The sequence below is a fragment of the Schistocerca americana genome, chromosome 5, assembly GCF_021461395.2.
Source record: "Schistocerca americana isolate TAMUIC-IGC-003095 chromosome 5, iqSchAmer2.1, whole genome shotgun sequence".
Lineage (NCBI taxonomy): Eukaryota > Metazoa > Arthropoda > Insecta > Orthoptera > Acrididae > Schistocerca > Schistocerca americana.
The window spans coordinates 467,665,794-467,679,773 of NC_060123.1; the positions used below are offsets into that span (position 1 = coordinate 467,665,794).

Below are 13,980 nucleotides of genomic sequence, written 5' to 3' on the forward strand. Positions count from 1 at the left end.
TGTTCAACATTCCTCATTTATTTTTGGGGTATTTTCGACATCTGCGACCCCATGTGTCTCACATAATATTACTTGTCTCAGTGTCATCTATGTAGCTTCGAGGATTTTCAAACGTTAGTAACAATCGTCCTGTAAAGTTAGAGTTGTGTTGTATTGTCAATTAGTCCCTCTACCTGTTGCGAAGTAAATAATGAATCAATACGTGATCCATTACGGCGACTACCAACCACATGGAAACGCATTTTTGTGAAATATTTAAATGTGTGCAATGTGCATGTATAAACTGTACTCTCATAGATGCTTATTGCATAGTACAAAGTATATGTGTAGCTGTAATCTCTACCATAGTTTCACATGTTGATTCTGGTATTTGAAAAATAAATGTAATTACTGGTAACTTACGCAATCATTACTACACTCCTACGAATCAGTGATAATAGTAACGATTTTTAAAAATAATTGGCTTTCACAGATGAAACGAAATTGAGCCGCTTCGTTTTTCCACCTCAGAAAGTTTCATTTTAGCCGTCGAGGGTCATTACCCCCAAGTTCGCTACTAGTGTTATACATAATGATTCAAATACAGTTACAGAAAAGTGGGACTTGGAAAGGGCTTGATATTTTCAAGCTGTTAATTATCGGTCGGCGTACCAAAACGTGAAACACAAATTTAACAATAAAAATTTATTTCATAGCATAATTATTGTAACATTGTGAACAAGTGCAAGTTAAGAAATTGCGTTGAGTGCCCAAATTGGATGAAGTTGTCACATGAATTTATGGTAACGGACAATTTCGGGGAAGGAATAATATTTGCTGTTGAATTGTGTACAACTGTGACAGCTCTCAAGCGAGTCGGACTGGCGTGGCGCTCAGAAATTGATCCCGCGCTGCTTCCAGGTCTCAGCGAAGTCCTTGGTGCACTCGCACGTAGGGTCGAAAAACTTGGCCTTCAGTTTGGCCCACTCTGCTGGGTACTTCTCTGTTATGTGCTTCAAGGTCTTGACGGTCTTCTCCAGTTGGCTAGGCGTGCAGTCGCTGCATCCCGTCGCCACGAATTTTGGCAGTCTACCTGGAGCCATGCCAAAGAAAATCATGTGAAATACTGCCATTGCAAACGACACAAAGAGTACGTAACGTGGCAAGATTTTGCCACCGTAAGTTTAATATACTTGTAGATTTATATTTATAAAAAAGCACTCTTTGCAGTGCACAACTGGATTATTAATCATATCAACGGTTTATACCTGTAGCACCACGTACTAACAATTTCTGTATTATTATATACCAAGAGTTACTTAGCGCTGAACACTGATAGAAAAAGCAAAATGGAGCATCCGTTCCTCAGAAACCACTATCAGCTAAAGTGAGCTGGAAAGCGATTTTTCGTGTTCTGTATCAGCAGACATTTACTGCCATGAGAGACAGCACAACAGGCGGCGGAACCTTATGATGCCAAGGCGGCAGAACACCGTAGTGCCGCCAAAGCGGAGGGAAAGTTTGTCTCTGGTACGATAAAAAGTATTTCAGACTACCATACTTGGAGAAAGAGCGTCTGGGGTGGGGATGGGAGGGGGAAAAATGATTCAAATGGCTCTGAGCACTATGGGGCTTAACATCTGAGGTCATCAATCCCCTAGAACTTAGAACTACTTAAACCTAAGTAACCTAAGGACGTCACGCACATCCATGCCCGAGGCAGGATTCGAATCTGCGACCGCAGCGGTCGCGCGGTTCCAGACTGAAGCGTCTAGAACCAGTCGGTCACATCGGCCGGCTGGGACGGGGAGAGTAGAAGGCAAAAGGAGATGCTTTCAGTGCGGACAAATGCGAGTCATGAGTTGACCTCTGAGGAGTCTTCTCATGGGAAGCAAAGGTAGACACTTCCGGCTGAAAAGTAGAGAAATGTTTTTGCTAGGCAGAGTTTCAAGGTTTTAGCAAGGGAACCAGAACCTTTCAGAAAATCTGTCGAAAGGAGTATGAGATTTAGGTGATTGGCTGCCGATTAGTGACCTATGTAGCGGAAGATAATGTTTTTGTAACGGCCACTGGGATTCGCCATCTGAGTGCAAACAAAAACTCCAAGTACTAATGGTTCTAATCACTATGGGATTTAAAATCTCTCATCAGTCCCCCAGACTTAGAACTACTTAAACGTAACTAACATAAGGACATCACACACATCCATGCCAAGGGCACGATTCGAACCTGCAGCAGCGCGGTTCCGGATTGTAGCGCCTAGAACCTCTCGGCCAAACCGGCCGGTTAGACTCCAAGTGTCCAGGAGGGAGCGGAGTTTCACGTGAACAAGGACGTCCATCCAGGAATTGACCAAGAGCGCATCCCTACTGGGATTGATCAAAGGGATTTGTATCTAGTGCTCGAGCATGAGATTTTGCTGTCGAGAGAATCTGGGCGTTAGATTTTGAGAACTCTTGATTTCGCCACATGGTGCACATTAAGGCGATGCTGTGTAACAGAGTTCTTATTCTGTTTCGTCGAGTCATGATTCTTTAGCTCTCTGTTGAGTCTGACATACGCTAAATTGCTTCCTTATGGGAGAACACTTAACTGGAATTTCTGTTCGTGTCTAGTGAGGAAACAAAAGAAATAGTGGTTTGTATTCTGACATGTATTGAGGTAATTTCAGACCACGGAGTTTTCAGATGGCATATTGCGTTCATTGTGTAAGCAAAGACTTATATGTACGCCAGCTGCACAGCTGCCGATACCCCCAATGAGTAAATCAGCGGTGCAGTACGACTGCTGTTCGTACATCAGTGTATGATAGGTGCACTCCGGATAAACACTCAAATTAAATATGAAGAGTTTCACGTGGTTCCCCACTGAGCATTTTTTGAAAGATTCAGTTAGGTTGTAGATCTTCTGTTTCTCATCGCTACGCTGTATCAGCCAGCTATGTATATCTGTTTATCCATCGTGGATACAGGGTAGTGGCTGGTCAGATATTTCCCGAGGAAAGTCGTAAAACAGCATTATATTTTCAGATGTTATTTTATTTAGAGAACAAGTTTCGGACCCTCATTAAAGCCATCTTCAGGCGCTAAAGCACACCACGTATACATAATCAGATACATTGGTACATGCATAACTGGAGCCATCAGTACCTGGATTCAGTGAATTTTTTGTACAATAACAGTGGATACCTGCTACTCGAGGAAAGTATGCTCAGTTGTTCTCAAGACCCGTAGCAAATTCACAGACTGCAGGTATTTATGGCTCCAATGTGTATCGATCTATCTGACGGTATACTTGGAGTCCATAGGGACCTGAAGAAGATATTAATGAGACGCCTAAAGTAGTGATCTTCATAAAGTAACTTATGAAAATAAACAGCTGTTGGCTACTTTTCTTTCGTAAAAATCCATTGGTAAATAAGCTTACTGTCCTAATAAATGAGGTCACAGTTTAAAGAAAGTCAAACATATGTTGAGCTAATCTCCAAATTACATGTGGGCTAGAATCTGATAGTGTGTACTATAAAAATATTTACACGACAATTTTGCTCTCTGCTTGTGTTGCGGGAACAAAAAATTTAGGGTGTCCACGCTGTGATTAGTTCTACTAGCATCCAGAGACCAATAACTGATGTGCGAAAGTGATGTGGCGAAAATACATTGATACTTCGTTTTATGGAAATCCCTAGCTGAAGACTATCAATGGTAGGGCCGTTATAATCAGTTGCAGGCGTGAAAATTCCATCGTAGAGGTAATATTAAGCAGCCACACATTCACACATCATATGTTACAAACACCATGTGGGTTCGTAAGTGATGTTCAGTAAACAAAACGTATCCGGAAAATAACGAGTCCCCTTTCGTCATGAATACGCTGCTAATTGTTAAATGTACAACACATTGAAGGCAGCACGCGAAATCCGTCAAATTGGCATCATGCGCTTTTATATGCAAGCGATTGGCTTTCCAGTGCAACTGCACGGAATGGGACGTAATAATAGATTACTCAATGGGTTTGTCACACAGAAATCACAACTGAAGTTTATTTTTGAAAATATCATGTTATGTCGCCTGTAAGTAGAAGAAAATTCTACATGTCGAAATTCGACAGTGGCGCGATCGATCCATCATACTGCTTTTCATAACGTCACTCTGGAGCTCGACATCTTCAGGCATATAGCATTAGGAGTAAAGATGTTTAGTTTTCTTGGTAACGCACGACTGCACAGCTGCATCACAGACCTTTAATAGAAAATAATTAAACACACAATATCCAACACGACCCAGGAAACATAAAAATTATCATAAAAAGAGAAATCGCTTTATGGAACAACAAAACACAGAGATTTGCAAACATAACAATACTGCATATGCCGTTCACCCATCTCGTCATCTATGCGTTGTAAACGTGTTCTTTCTAACCAGAAAGAATGGTGTGACAACTGTAGAAAAAAGGATTTCGAACTATAAACTCAATAAATCGAAAAGTCAAATTAAGGCGTTAGGCAAATAAAACAGAAGGTAACATTAAGCAGAACTGTGGTATAAAACATTCTCGGACTTCTTGATGCATCAATTCGCGGAAAAACGTTAGCTTTCAACGATTTTCACCATCGTCAGCGTCAGGGTCAGCTGACAGTCAAAATCGCTGCTGTGGTGGTGTTATATAGCCCAAGGACGGCTTGTGATAGGTCGGTAGATTCCGTCATGCTGTCGAAAATGGTGTCAACGTCAACTCTGGTGGCGCCACCGCCCCTGGCATCGCGTAAACATTACGAACAATATCTTCGGCTCTTCTACGCATCGAGAGCCCGCTTCTGAACACCGCTAGAATTATATCTGCCGTCACGGTTGAAGGTTTTCTCACACATTCTTATTTCTACAGCCGCATTAATTATAAGAATTCCAGTACGTGGGAGCCTGGACCAAGACTTTTGTTTCGTCAAACTTTATTTTATGTTTGTGAGGCTGTGCTCAGCAACTGCGGGTTTATTCAGCTCACGATTTTTAATATGCCGTTTATGTTGTGCACTGCGGTCGGAAACGGTGCGGATAGGCTGACCGATGTAATTACTTCCGCATTCACATAGGCTGTTGTAAATTCCAGGAATCCTGAGGCAGAGACTGTCCTTAACAGGGCGCAGCATCTGCTTAATCTTCTTAAGAAGGTCAGAAAACGGACCTGATACCTCTTTTCCCAGGTCTCTGCCTATTTTTATGGATGTAACGCCGAAGAAGGGAAGAAATGCAATTGGTGACTCATCATGTGAATGTTCAAGGTTTTCAGGTCTCCTTTTCTTGGTGAAGACTGACTTGATATCACGTTATGCACAGCCGTTCTTCGGAATGCAAGTGGTCTTCGTCAGGGTTTTAGCTCTGTGTCCCAGTGTATTCAAAGCTGTTCCCTTTTGTACTGAATAGTGAAAACTCTGGGCATTCATATATGCGTCGGATGTGGGTCGGTTTGAGGTAAGCTGATTGGCAGAGACGTCCAACCGTCTTTCGTAATACCAGAACATCTAAAATCGGCAACCTTCGCTCTCTCTCTCTCTCTCTGCCTCGACGGTGAAGTGGATGTTTTGGTGCTTGCTGTTCATATGTTCCTCGAAGTGTTCAAGAGTTTCTTCACCGTGTGGCCAGACCATACACGTGTCGTCAACATAACGATGAAATGAAGCTAGACGAAGGAGTGCTGAATTTAATTCGCGTTTCACAAAATGTTCCATAAAAATGTTGGCCGTTGCTGGAGACAACGGAGTAACCATAGCCATTTCGGCCGACATTTCATAAAATATACCGCCGTGCAAGAAGTAGGTGGTCATCATAACATGATGGAACAACTTTATCGTTTGAGGATGAAAATGCTATGCCAACAATTTCAATGTGTCCTCAAGAGGAACTTTTGTAAACAGTGAGACCACATACAGGCTGATTAACATATCGTTTGGGCCAACTCTAATGTGTTTAATTTCCTCAGTGGACATCAGAGCGTTTTTGATATGTTGATCTGTTGACTCCAACTATCGGAGTCATCAACTTAGTTAAATATTTGGCCAGTTTGTAAGTAGGACAACCAATGGTGCTAACAATTGATGTCAAAGGAATACCTGCCTTGTTGACTTCAGGTAATCCGTACAGCCAATTAGGTCTAGGGGCTCGTGCTCTTAAGATTATTGATGCCATTCTCTGGTTGACCAGAATTCTTCAGGAGGTCTACCGTTTTTCAATTGTATGAAAGAGTTGGTTCCTTTTTAGGCATTTGTACGTGCTATCTTCCAACAACTATGCCACTTTGCTGTGATATTCAGTGGTATTAAGAACAACCGTGCCGTTTCCCTTGTCTGCAGGAACTACCACAGGAACTTCATCTTTCCGCAAACACGAAGCCCTTCTCCCTCTACTCTGCTATTGTTAGATTTGGGTTACTTGACTGAGGCTAAAATGTGACTGATGGTAAGTCTCTGTTGTTTCATCATGGACAAGGGACATCAGCTGGACAAGTAAGTTATTATCAATGAAATTTCCCAATAGCCGTATGTTTGTGATGTTATTGTATTTAAGTTTGACTACCAGTTGCAGTATTCCTCTATGTCATCTTCAGCTCTCATATGCATCTCTCAAAATAAACGATATTGTTATAAAGTGTCATATACTCCTGCATTTCGTGAATTCAAACTGTATCCCAAGTGCTTCGTTCGAAGACTTGATTGCAACCAGCGGTCGGAAACGGTGCGGATGGACTAACCGACGTAATTGCTTCCGCATTCAGGTGGGACGTTGCAAATTCCGGGAATCCTGGGGCCGAGACTGTCCTTAACTTGGCGTAGCATCTGCTATATCTTCTTAGTAGGTCGGAAAACAAATCTGATACCTCGTCTTCCCAGGACCCTGCCAATTTTGCTAAACGCAGCGCCGCAGAATGGAAGGAATGCAATCAGTGGTTCATCACGTGAATGTCCAACATATTAATGTTTCCTTTTTCTTTTTGAATGCTGACATCATATCACGAGATCCACAGCCGTTCTTCCGAAACACTTGCTCCAAATGATTGGTTTCGGTATCCAAGTGGTCTTCGTCAGAAACGGTTTTTGCTCTTTTACCCAGTGTATTCGAAGCCACTCTCTTCTGTACTGGATGATGAAAACTCTTGGCGCTCAGATATAAATCAGTGTGCGTCGGCTTGCGGTACACTGAGTGGCCGAGACATTCATCCCATAGTGTTAGCAGAGCATGGAAGAGAGGTGTCGGTGCAGAGGAGAGCCATAGATAATCGTCGCAATGTTTACGCTACGATGGGAGCGGCAGCGCCACCAGCGCAGACATTTACACCCTCTGCGACAGCGTGACGTAACTACCGACCAATCAGAAGCCGTCTTTGGGCTGTATAAGGCCACCACACCAGCGATTTTAAGTCACTAGCGTCACACGCTAACGGTGGTGAAAATCTTCTACATCTCGAGATATTATACTGAACTAACGCAAGAAGTCCGAGAATGTTTTATCCAACAGTGCCGTCGGAAAAGGCTTCGTTCTCATATAAAGTAGAACTACTTATTGTAGACGAAGCATGTTGCTGTATGTTAATGCCGAGTATTTCTATAATAAGAACGAGAAACAGTGGCATACAGAAAAAGGACCTATATTGAAAAATAAAAAGTTGAGATCCAAGAAAATTGTAGAAACAGATGTGGGAAGATCTCCTGGAGCAACAGATATACGACCACAGAATAAGGTTAAGACATCTTCACTACTGGGCGCCTACACTGGCGAAGGATGATGGCAATGATTCTCTGTTCAGTGCCATTTAAGTGTTCGACAAACTAATATGAATACCATTCGATAACCATTTCGTTACCGCAGTCTACTTACTGAATGACCTCTCAAAAGGTTTCTTGCCATTTTTTACCTCAAAATATAGTTTCTCTGCAAGGATTCAGATACGCCAGTACGCCTGAGATTATTATATTACGATGTTGATCTGTTGTCATTTCGCAATTATCCGACATAAGAGTGGAAGCTTTTAGCATCTGCTTCTATGGTGTACCCAAATCAAACGTCGAAAATATATTTGTGTCATTAGTATCACTTCTATTTAGGGCATTGACGTTACTAAGAAGTCGTTGGAAAGCGATCGCCTGCTTACAACAATAGTGGAGGAAATATTGGATTTACTAACAAATATAGAGTGACATTAACGACGGGTGCCATCACTAACGAGAACGTCTACACGATGGTAGAACTACTGAGCATTACGTTCCTGTACAGAATGGTATCAAATAAACATTGCACAGGATGCTGTATAAACAGTGAATTCACGTTCAATTTTTTCGTAATGTGAGAATTATATGCTGGATGGTGTCACACATGAGCATGTGTCCGTACCGACTCAGCCCACCCTTCACATACAAACATTAACTTTCTCTCTCTCCTTTTTTTATTATTATTTTTTGAGAATGATCAGTCTCCTGACTCGTTTGATGTGGCCCTCCACCAATTCCTCTAGTTTGGCGACATCTTTGTCCCAGAGCAGCAGTTGCAATGTACGTCCTCAATTATTTGCTGTATGTATTCCAGTCTCTGCCTACGCTCATTTTCTACCTGATTAGAAATTACGTTTAGTTATATTTAATCGGTGTATAATAGCCATATGACGTGGAGGAAGAGACTCCATGATGAAGAGCCGCTGGAGCACGCTGAATCAGAGATTCTCTCCAGGAAACGTACAGTGACGGCTCAGTTTCTAAGAACACTTTCCCCAAAGTTAGTTTTTTGAATTTGAGTCTTTGTCCGAAATATAGTCTTAATTTCATACAATTTAAGCTTTCACGACTGGTATTGACATCACTTAAAACTTCCAGGCTGATAGGCCATGATCGACGTGTAAGACTTTCTCATAAAGTATGGAAATAGCTAGAATTTTACGTACAAGCAAGCCACCTAACAGTTATGTCTCGCAGACACACAGGCACACAGGGTTGAGGGATGTCAGTATAGACAAAAACATTATCTTTCTTATCGCCGGCAAGAGTAATGCCGCGGTCCTGATGACGAGTGAAGACTATTACGAAAGGATCAATAATATTGTGGATCCCACAACTTGTAGAAAACTTCTGATGGATTCGACTTCAAAGACTTTAAAAATCACTAATCGATTGGTGAAAGCTTCTTCTCTCTCTCTTGACGATAAGAAGCTACCTCCCAAAACTTTGCGTACCCGCCTAGTCTCTACGGATTATACAAGGCGCACAAACCACAGATTCCTCTCAGGACTATTGTGAGTGCTATGGGGTCACCCTCCTACGACTTAGCTTGACACCTTGCCTCAATGTTGTAACTTCATGTTGGTGGAACTGAAAGTCGCACTAAATAATCGGATCATTTCGTTAACATATGAAAAGAAATGCTTGTGGGTCAAGGTGAATTCCGATTAATTTGGATGTAACTTTGTTTACCATGATTCCAGTGAAAGAAGCTATCTCATGTATAACGAATATTTTCGCAGTTGATATTACGGAGTTATTCAGACACTGCCTCACAACGTCCTATTTTCAATACAATAATGATTTCTATGAACAGATTGACGGGAAGGCCATGGACAGTCCTCTTAGTGCGGCTGTTGCCAATTTGTTTATGGACGATGCAGACTGACAGGAAAAGACCAGCCAGATGGTACAATTATGCCGATGGTACTTTCGTAGCATGTACACTTGGTGCAGAGGAATTGGATGCCTTCCTGATACATCTCAACAGTATCAATCAAAAATATAGTTATTAATGGAGACAGAGAATAATGGCCAACCTAAGTTCTTGGCTGTGTCTGTTATCAGGCGAGGGTACGGGACACTGGGCGATGGGGTACACAGAAACGCTACGCATACTGACCGTTACCTGCACAAAGATTCTACCCCAGACAAAAAAGAAGTGTGATTATAACCTTGGTGGACAGAGCGCATAAAAATTGTCTACCGACTTATTTAGAAGACGAGATTGAACAACTACTGTCGACATTCAAGAAGAATAGTTGTTCGAACAAGAAAATAGATCGAGCACTTCGGCCGGCCGGAGTAGCCGTGCGGTTCTAGGCGCTACAGTCTGGAACCGCTCGACCGCTACGGTCGCAGGTTCGAATTTTGCCTCGGGCATGGGTGTGTGTGATGTCCTTAGGTTATTTAGGTTTAAGTAGTTCAAAGTTCTAGGGGACTGATGACCTCAGAAGTTAAGTCCTATAGTGCTCAGAGCCATTTTCGAGCACTTCGCCCTAGGGTTAGAATCAGGATCGACGTGGAAAAACAGCCACCCAAAGGGGAAGATTTCCTTCCGTTCATCATTACGATTACGTATCGCATTGGGAAAGCGTTGAGCAAGTATGGCATGTAAACTACCTTCAGTCCCACTAGGAAGATAAAAGAATGTTTAAGATCGGCAAATGATACACGACACCCTTTGGTCACACTGGGTGTATATAAAATTCTTTGTAATTGTGGTCTGGTTTATATAGGTACCAGAAAAACTAGTGTTCACACCCGTCTTGTTGAAAACAAGATGAATTGCAGCTTTGGACATTTGGATAATCGGCCTTAGCGGAACATCTTTCCCAAGACGGTGATCATGAAATTAAATTTCACGGAGATGGCTGTCATATGGAAAATATCGCGTTATCATTCCACTACTTACGGATAGGCTACTGAGATTTATAAGCACCGTAATAATTTTAAGGGGAAAGAGGAAAGTATTACATTAGTTAAAATTAGGATGCCAGCATTGCAGCGTAACAATGACGATCGATTACTTTCAATCGAAAATGTTGGCACTACAAGAGCTAACCTCTTAGCGACAACACGTGATGGATTGTGGTGCCCTCTGTACTGCTCATATATTCGGATTCCGTCGAGTTCTGGGTCCTGTTTGCCACCATACCTCTGAAGATGTGTCTCACAGTCGGAGTGGAAACGTTAGGAGAAAGTTTTATACATCGCCCACGGCCTATTAGGCTAGACGTTTTAAGTGATGATAACCTTAAATTGTTCCGTTCAGTACTCACTTTGTGTACTCCAAAAACATAAAAAATTAAAAACCGGGCACAAGGCAGGCAAAAGTGGCAGTGACACGTCAATTATTAAAGTAAAACATTTGTCCAGAGATTAGCTAATAGTGAAATTAGGGGAAGCATACAATGCAGGCTATCTTCTACTAATCGTTGAATTATTGATGCTGCAGTGTGGAACTGGACATACAATATTTCCATTAGCTTTGTTGTCCGATTAAGTTAGAGTTGCAATTCAATAAACAATATTATACTACTAAAGTATAGTATCAACAGCTGGACCTTAAAATGATGAGAAAATAATTGATACTGATCAATAGGCAATGCTAAAATTACTTACATCGGCAATGGGCCTTTAAAATAGACATAGGGGTCATCGTATAAGAACATCCGACAGAAAAGGAAACATCTCAACACTAATATGAAATGAAACATTCACTTTGGGACAAACATCTTGACACGGGTAATCGTAGAAGATTATTGGAAAGGTGATGAAAACTGGATTCGCAGAGAGAAGAAGCGAAGATGATTCTCTTTTACATGGAAGCGTTCATCGTGCGAAAAGTTCAAGAGAAAGTCAAGACGAGATTGACCTGAGGTGGAAATAGGGGAGGCCTCATATTTTCGGTAGGAAGCTAATCTTTACATCTTTGGGGATTAGATGAGGGTGCGAGCAAAATATATAAAGCAGGCAGGCAGTAAACATTGTGATTGTCATACTGCGTATAATTTTTTGTTTAGATTAAAACAAAAGGCGAACTGTGAGCTCTCTAAACGTTACCCTAAATGTCCTGAATATTTCTCAGCAGGACGTGAAATCTCCAATATGGTAGGACACAGAAATGCTGCAAATGAATGTGAGATTGTTTTGATAAAGATTAAATAATATGTCTTATTGACATCGCGTGATTTTTCTGTTATCAAGCTATTGTTGCTCGTGATGAAACACAATAGCATCTTATTATGCTCAGGCACCTGACAAGGAATAAGAAACGGAGTGACCTGAGAGGATGTCACGAAATCTCCTAAGCAACCGAACAGAATTTGTAGTTATTAACTTCTAGCATGATATGGTCATTTTGCATATCAAAGTGCTACACCATAATCCGTGAGCGTATTATTTAATCGAACATCTGTAGGTACCAGGAAAACAGGAAGAGAGGATTGACGAAGGTGAACAATGGAAGGAAGACACGACAGAGGCACCAGAAAGAGGGAATCTTAGCTGCCGCACTTACTTTTGATCTCCTTTCCCTCTGCGGTGCACTTTCCGTCGTCTGCATCGAGCATGCACTGGATGTAGGATTTCAGGAGGCGGTCGTTGTTGAGAATCTCGTCCACGTCCAGGTTATCGATCTTGTCTTCCGGCGCAGCTTGAGCCGAAACGGCAACGACGGCCACGAGGAAGCAGTGGAAGATCAGGTTTCTCGCCATGGCTACCTCTGTGCTCCACACAGACAGTGGTGAGCGATATCTGGTGAGCTCGTCTTATACCTCCGCTCTGACGTATGAATACCTATGACGGGATAACGGGGTAACGAGGTGGGGCGCCTTCGTGAAGAATTAGCGCTCACACCTGCGATAATGCCAAACTTGCGTGGATTTTTCTCAACTTTCGCGGCCTTGAATAGCCAGTTCTCACTGTATTACCCCACCCGCAACTTGCAGTCTCACAGTTAACAGAAAACATCCTAAGTGTAAGTAGCGATAACTCTATCATGAGCAGCATCTAGGTGGAAGGCCGTGAGATGTCGAGTTTTGCGTTCCGTGCGAAAAGATATCCACATTTTCTCTATTAGCGGCGGAGAAGGGCATTCGTCGAACAACATTCTAGGAGAATGTACGTGTCAATCTGATGAACTATTGTAAATCATCTATATGAAAAATCTGCAGGCATCACAATAAACGAACTTCTTCAGGCTGTACCTTCGAGGGCAAATAGGTAAAAACCAATACCTATTCTCGACTCACCATCCCAACGTACAAACCGAGACAGATGTGAGTGCGAGGAACTGTCATATTTGAGATATTTTTTATCAAGACTGACAAAAAAAATTCTTTTTTTAAACCACATTTAAACACAGATTTCGAATTTTTAATATTGCTCAATGACGCATAAGTATAATCGTAAATTTAAGCGGAATGTAAATCATTTATTTTTCGCCTGTGAAGTGTGTGCCACGAACCACCAACGAAACTACGTCGCAATTAAACTTATTTTCTTAATGTGGCCATTGTATAACATGCGTGCCTATATCGCTTTCTTCGGTGAATCTTGCCTGAAATTTGAAACTTAATTCTGAAAATTATACCTCTATAGGTTTTTGAATATTTTTAGACGCCATCGTTTCAGCTACATTATTTTATCACTAAAGACGCATCAATTCTTATTTACTTCAGCTATGCGTGCTGTTACGAAACACGTTTGCTGCTGGGGATGTGCGACCAACACGTTTTTTAAAGCATTCATTTCATAGTCAAACATCCGCCCAAATACGCTCTCAATAAACCGAGATGGAATAAAATTACGAAATCGTCCAAGTTGCACAGAAGTTTGTATTTGGTGAAATGGTCACCAGTTTCTGACCTTTGTACTCCATTATCAGACAGTCAAAAAAATGGTTCAAATGGGTATGAGCACTATGAGACTTAACTTCTTAGGTCATCAGTCCCCTAGAACTTAGAACTACTTAAACCTAACTAACCTAAGTACATCACACACATCCATGCCAGAGGCAGGATTAGAACCTGCGACCGTAACGGTCGCGCGTTTCCAGACTGTAGCGCCTAGAACCGCTCGGCCACCCTGGCCGGCATCAGACAAGCCAGGTAAGTTCGGCAATAACATCATAACATGTTTACGCTGCCCACATGCTCGTGTAAGTGGAGGAATGGAAGATACTAGTTGTATCCAGTGCTACAAACGTACGATGATAGTCACCATTAAAATACAAACGA

The 13,980-nt window shown here is 41.9% G+C and overlaps 1 protein-coding gene across 1 annotated transcript; it reads right to left on the reverse strand.

The window, feature by feature from the left end:
• Positions 1–669: 669 nt before the first annotated feature.
• On the reverse strand, positions 670–12,535 carry LOC124615986 (ejaculatory bulb-specific protein 3-like). Its single transcript, XM_047144195.1, has 2 exons — positions 12,261–12,535; positions 670–1,072 (listed from the first exon to the last, which is right to left on the reverse strand). Exons 1-2 carry the CDS (start codon positions 12,454–12,456, stop codon positions 873–875), a joined length of 396 nt encoding a protein of 131 aa, XP_047000151.1. The 5' UTR covers positions 12,457–12,535; the 3' UTR covers positions 670–872.
• Between the last annotated feature and the right edge of the window lie 1,445 nt (positions 12,536–13,980).

Excerpts from the sequence above, each read along its gene's own strand:
- LOC124615986 (XM_047144195.1), bottom strand. The coding sequence starts at position 12,456 with ATGGCGAGAAACCTGATCTTCCACTGCTTCCTCGTGGCCGTCGTTGCC. Across the intron at positions 1,073-12,260 it reads AGAGGGAAAGGAGATCAAAA|GTAGACTGCCAAAATTCGTG; the intron begins GTAAGTGCGGCA and ends GCATGGCTCCAG.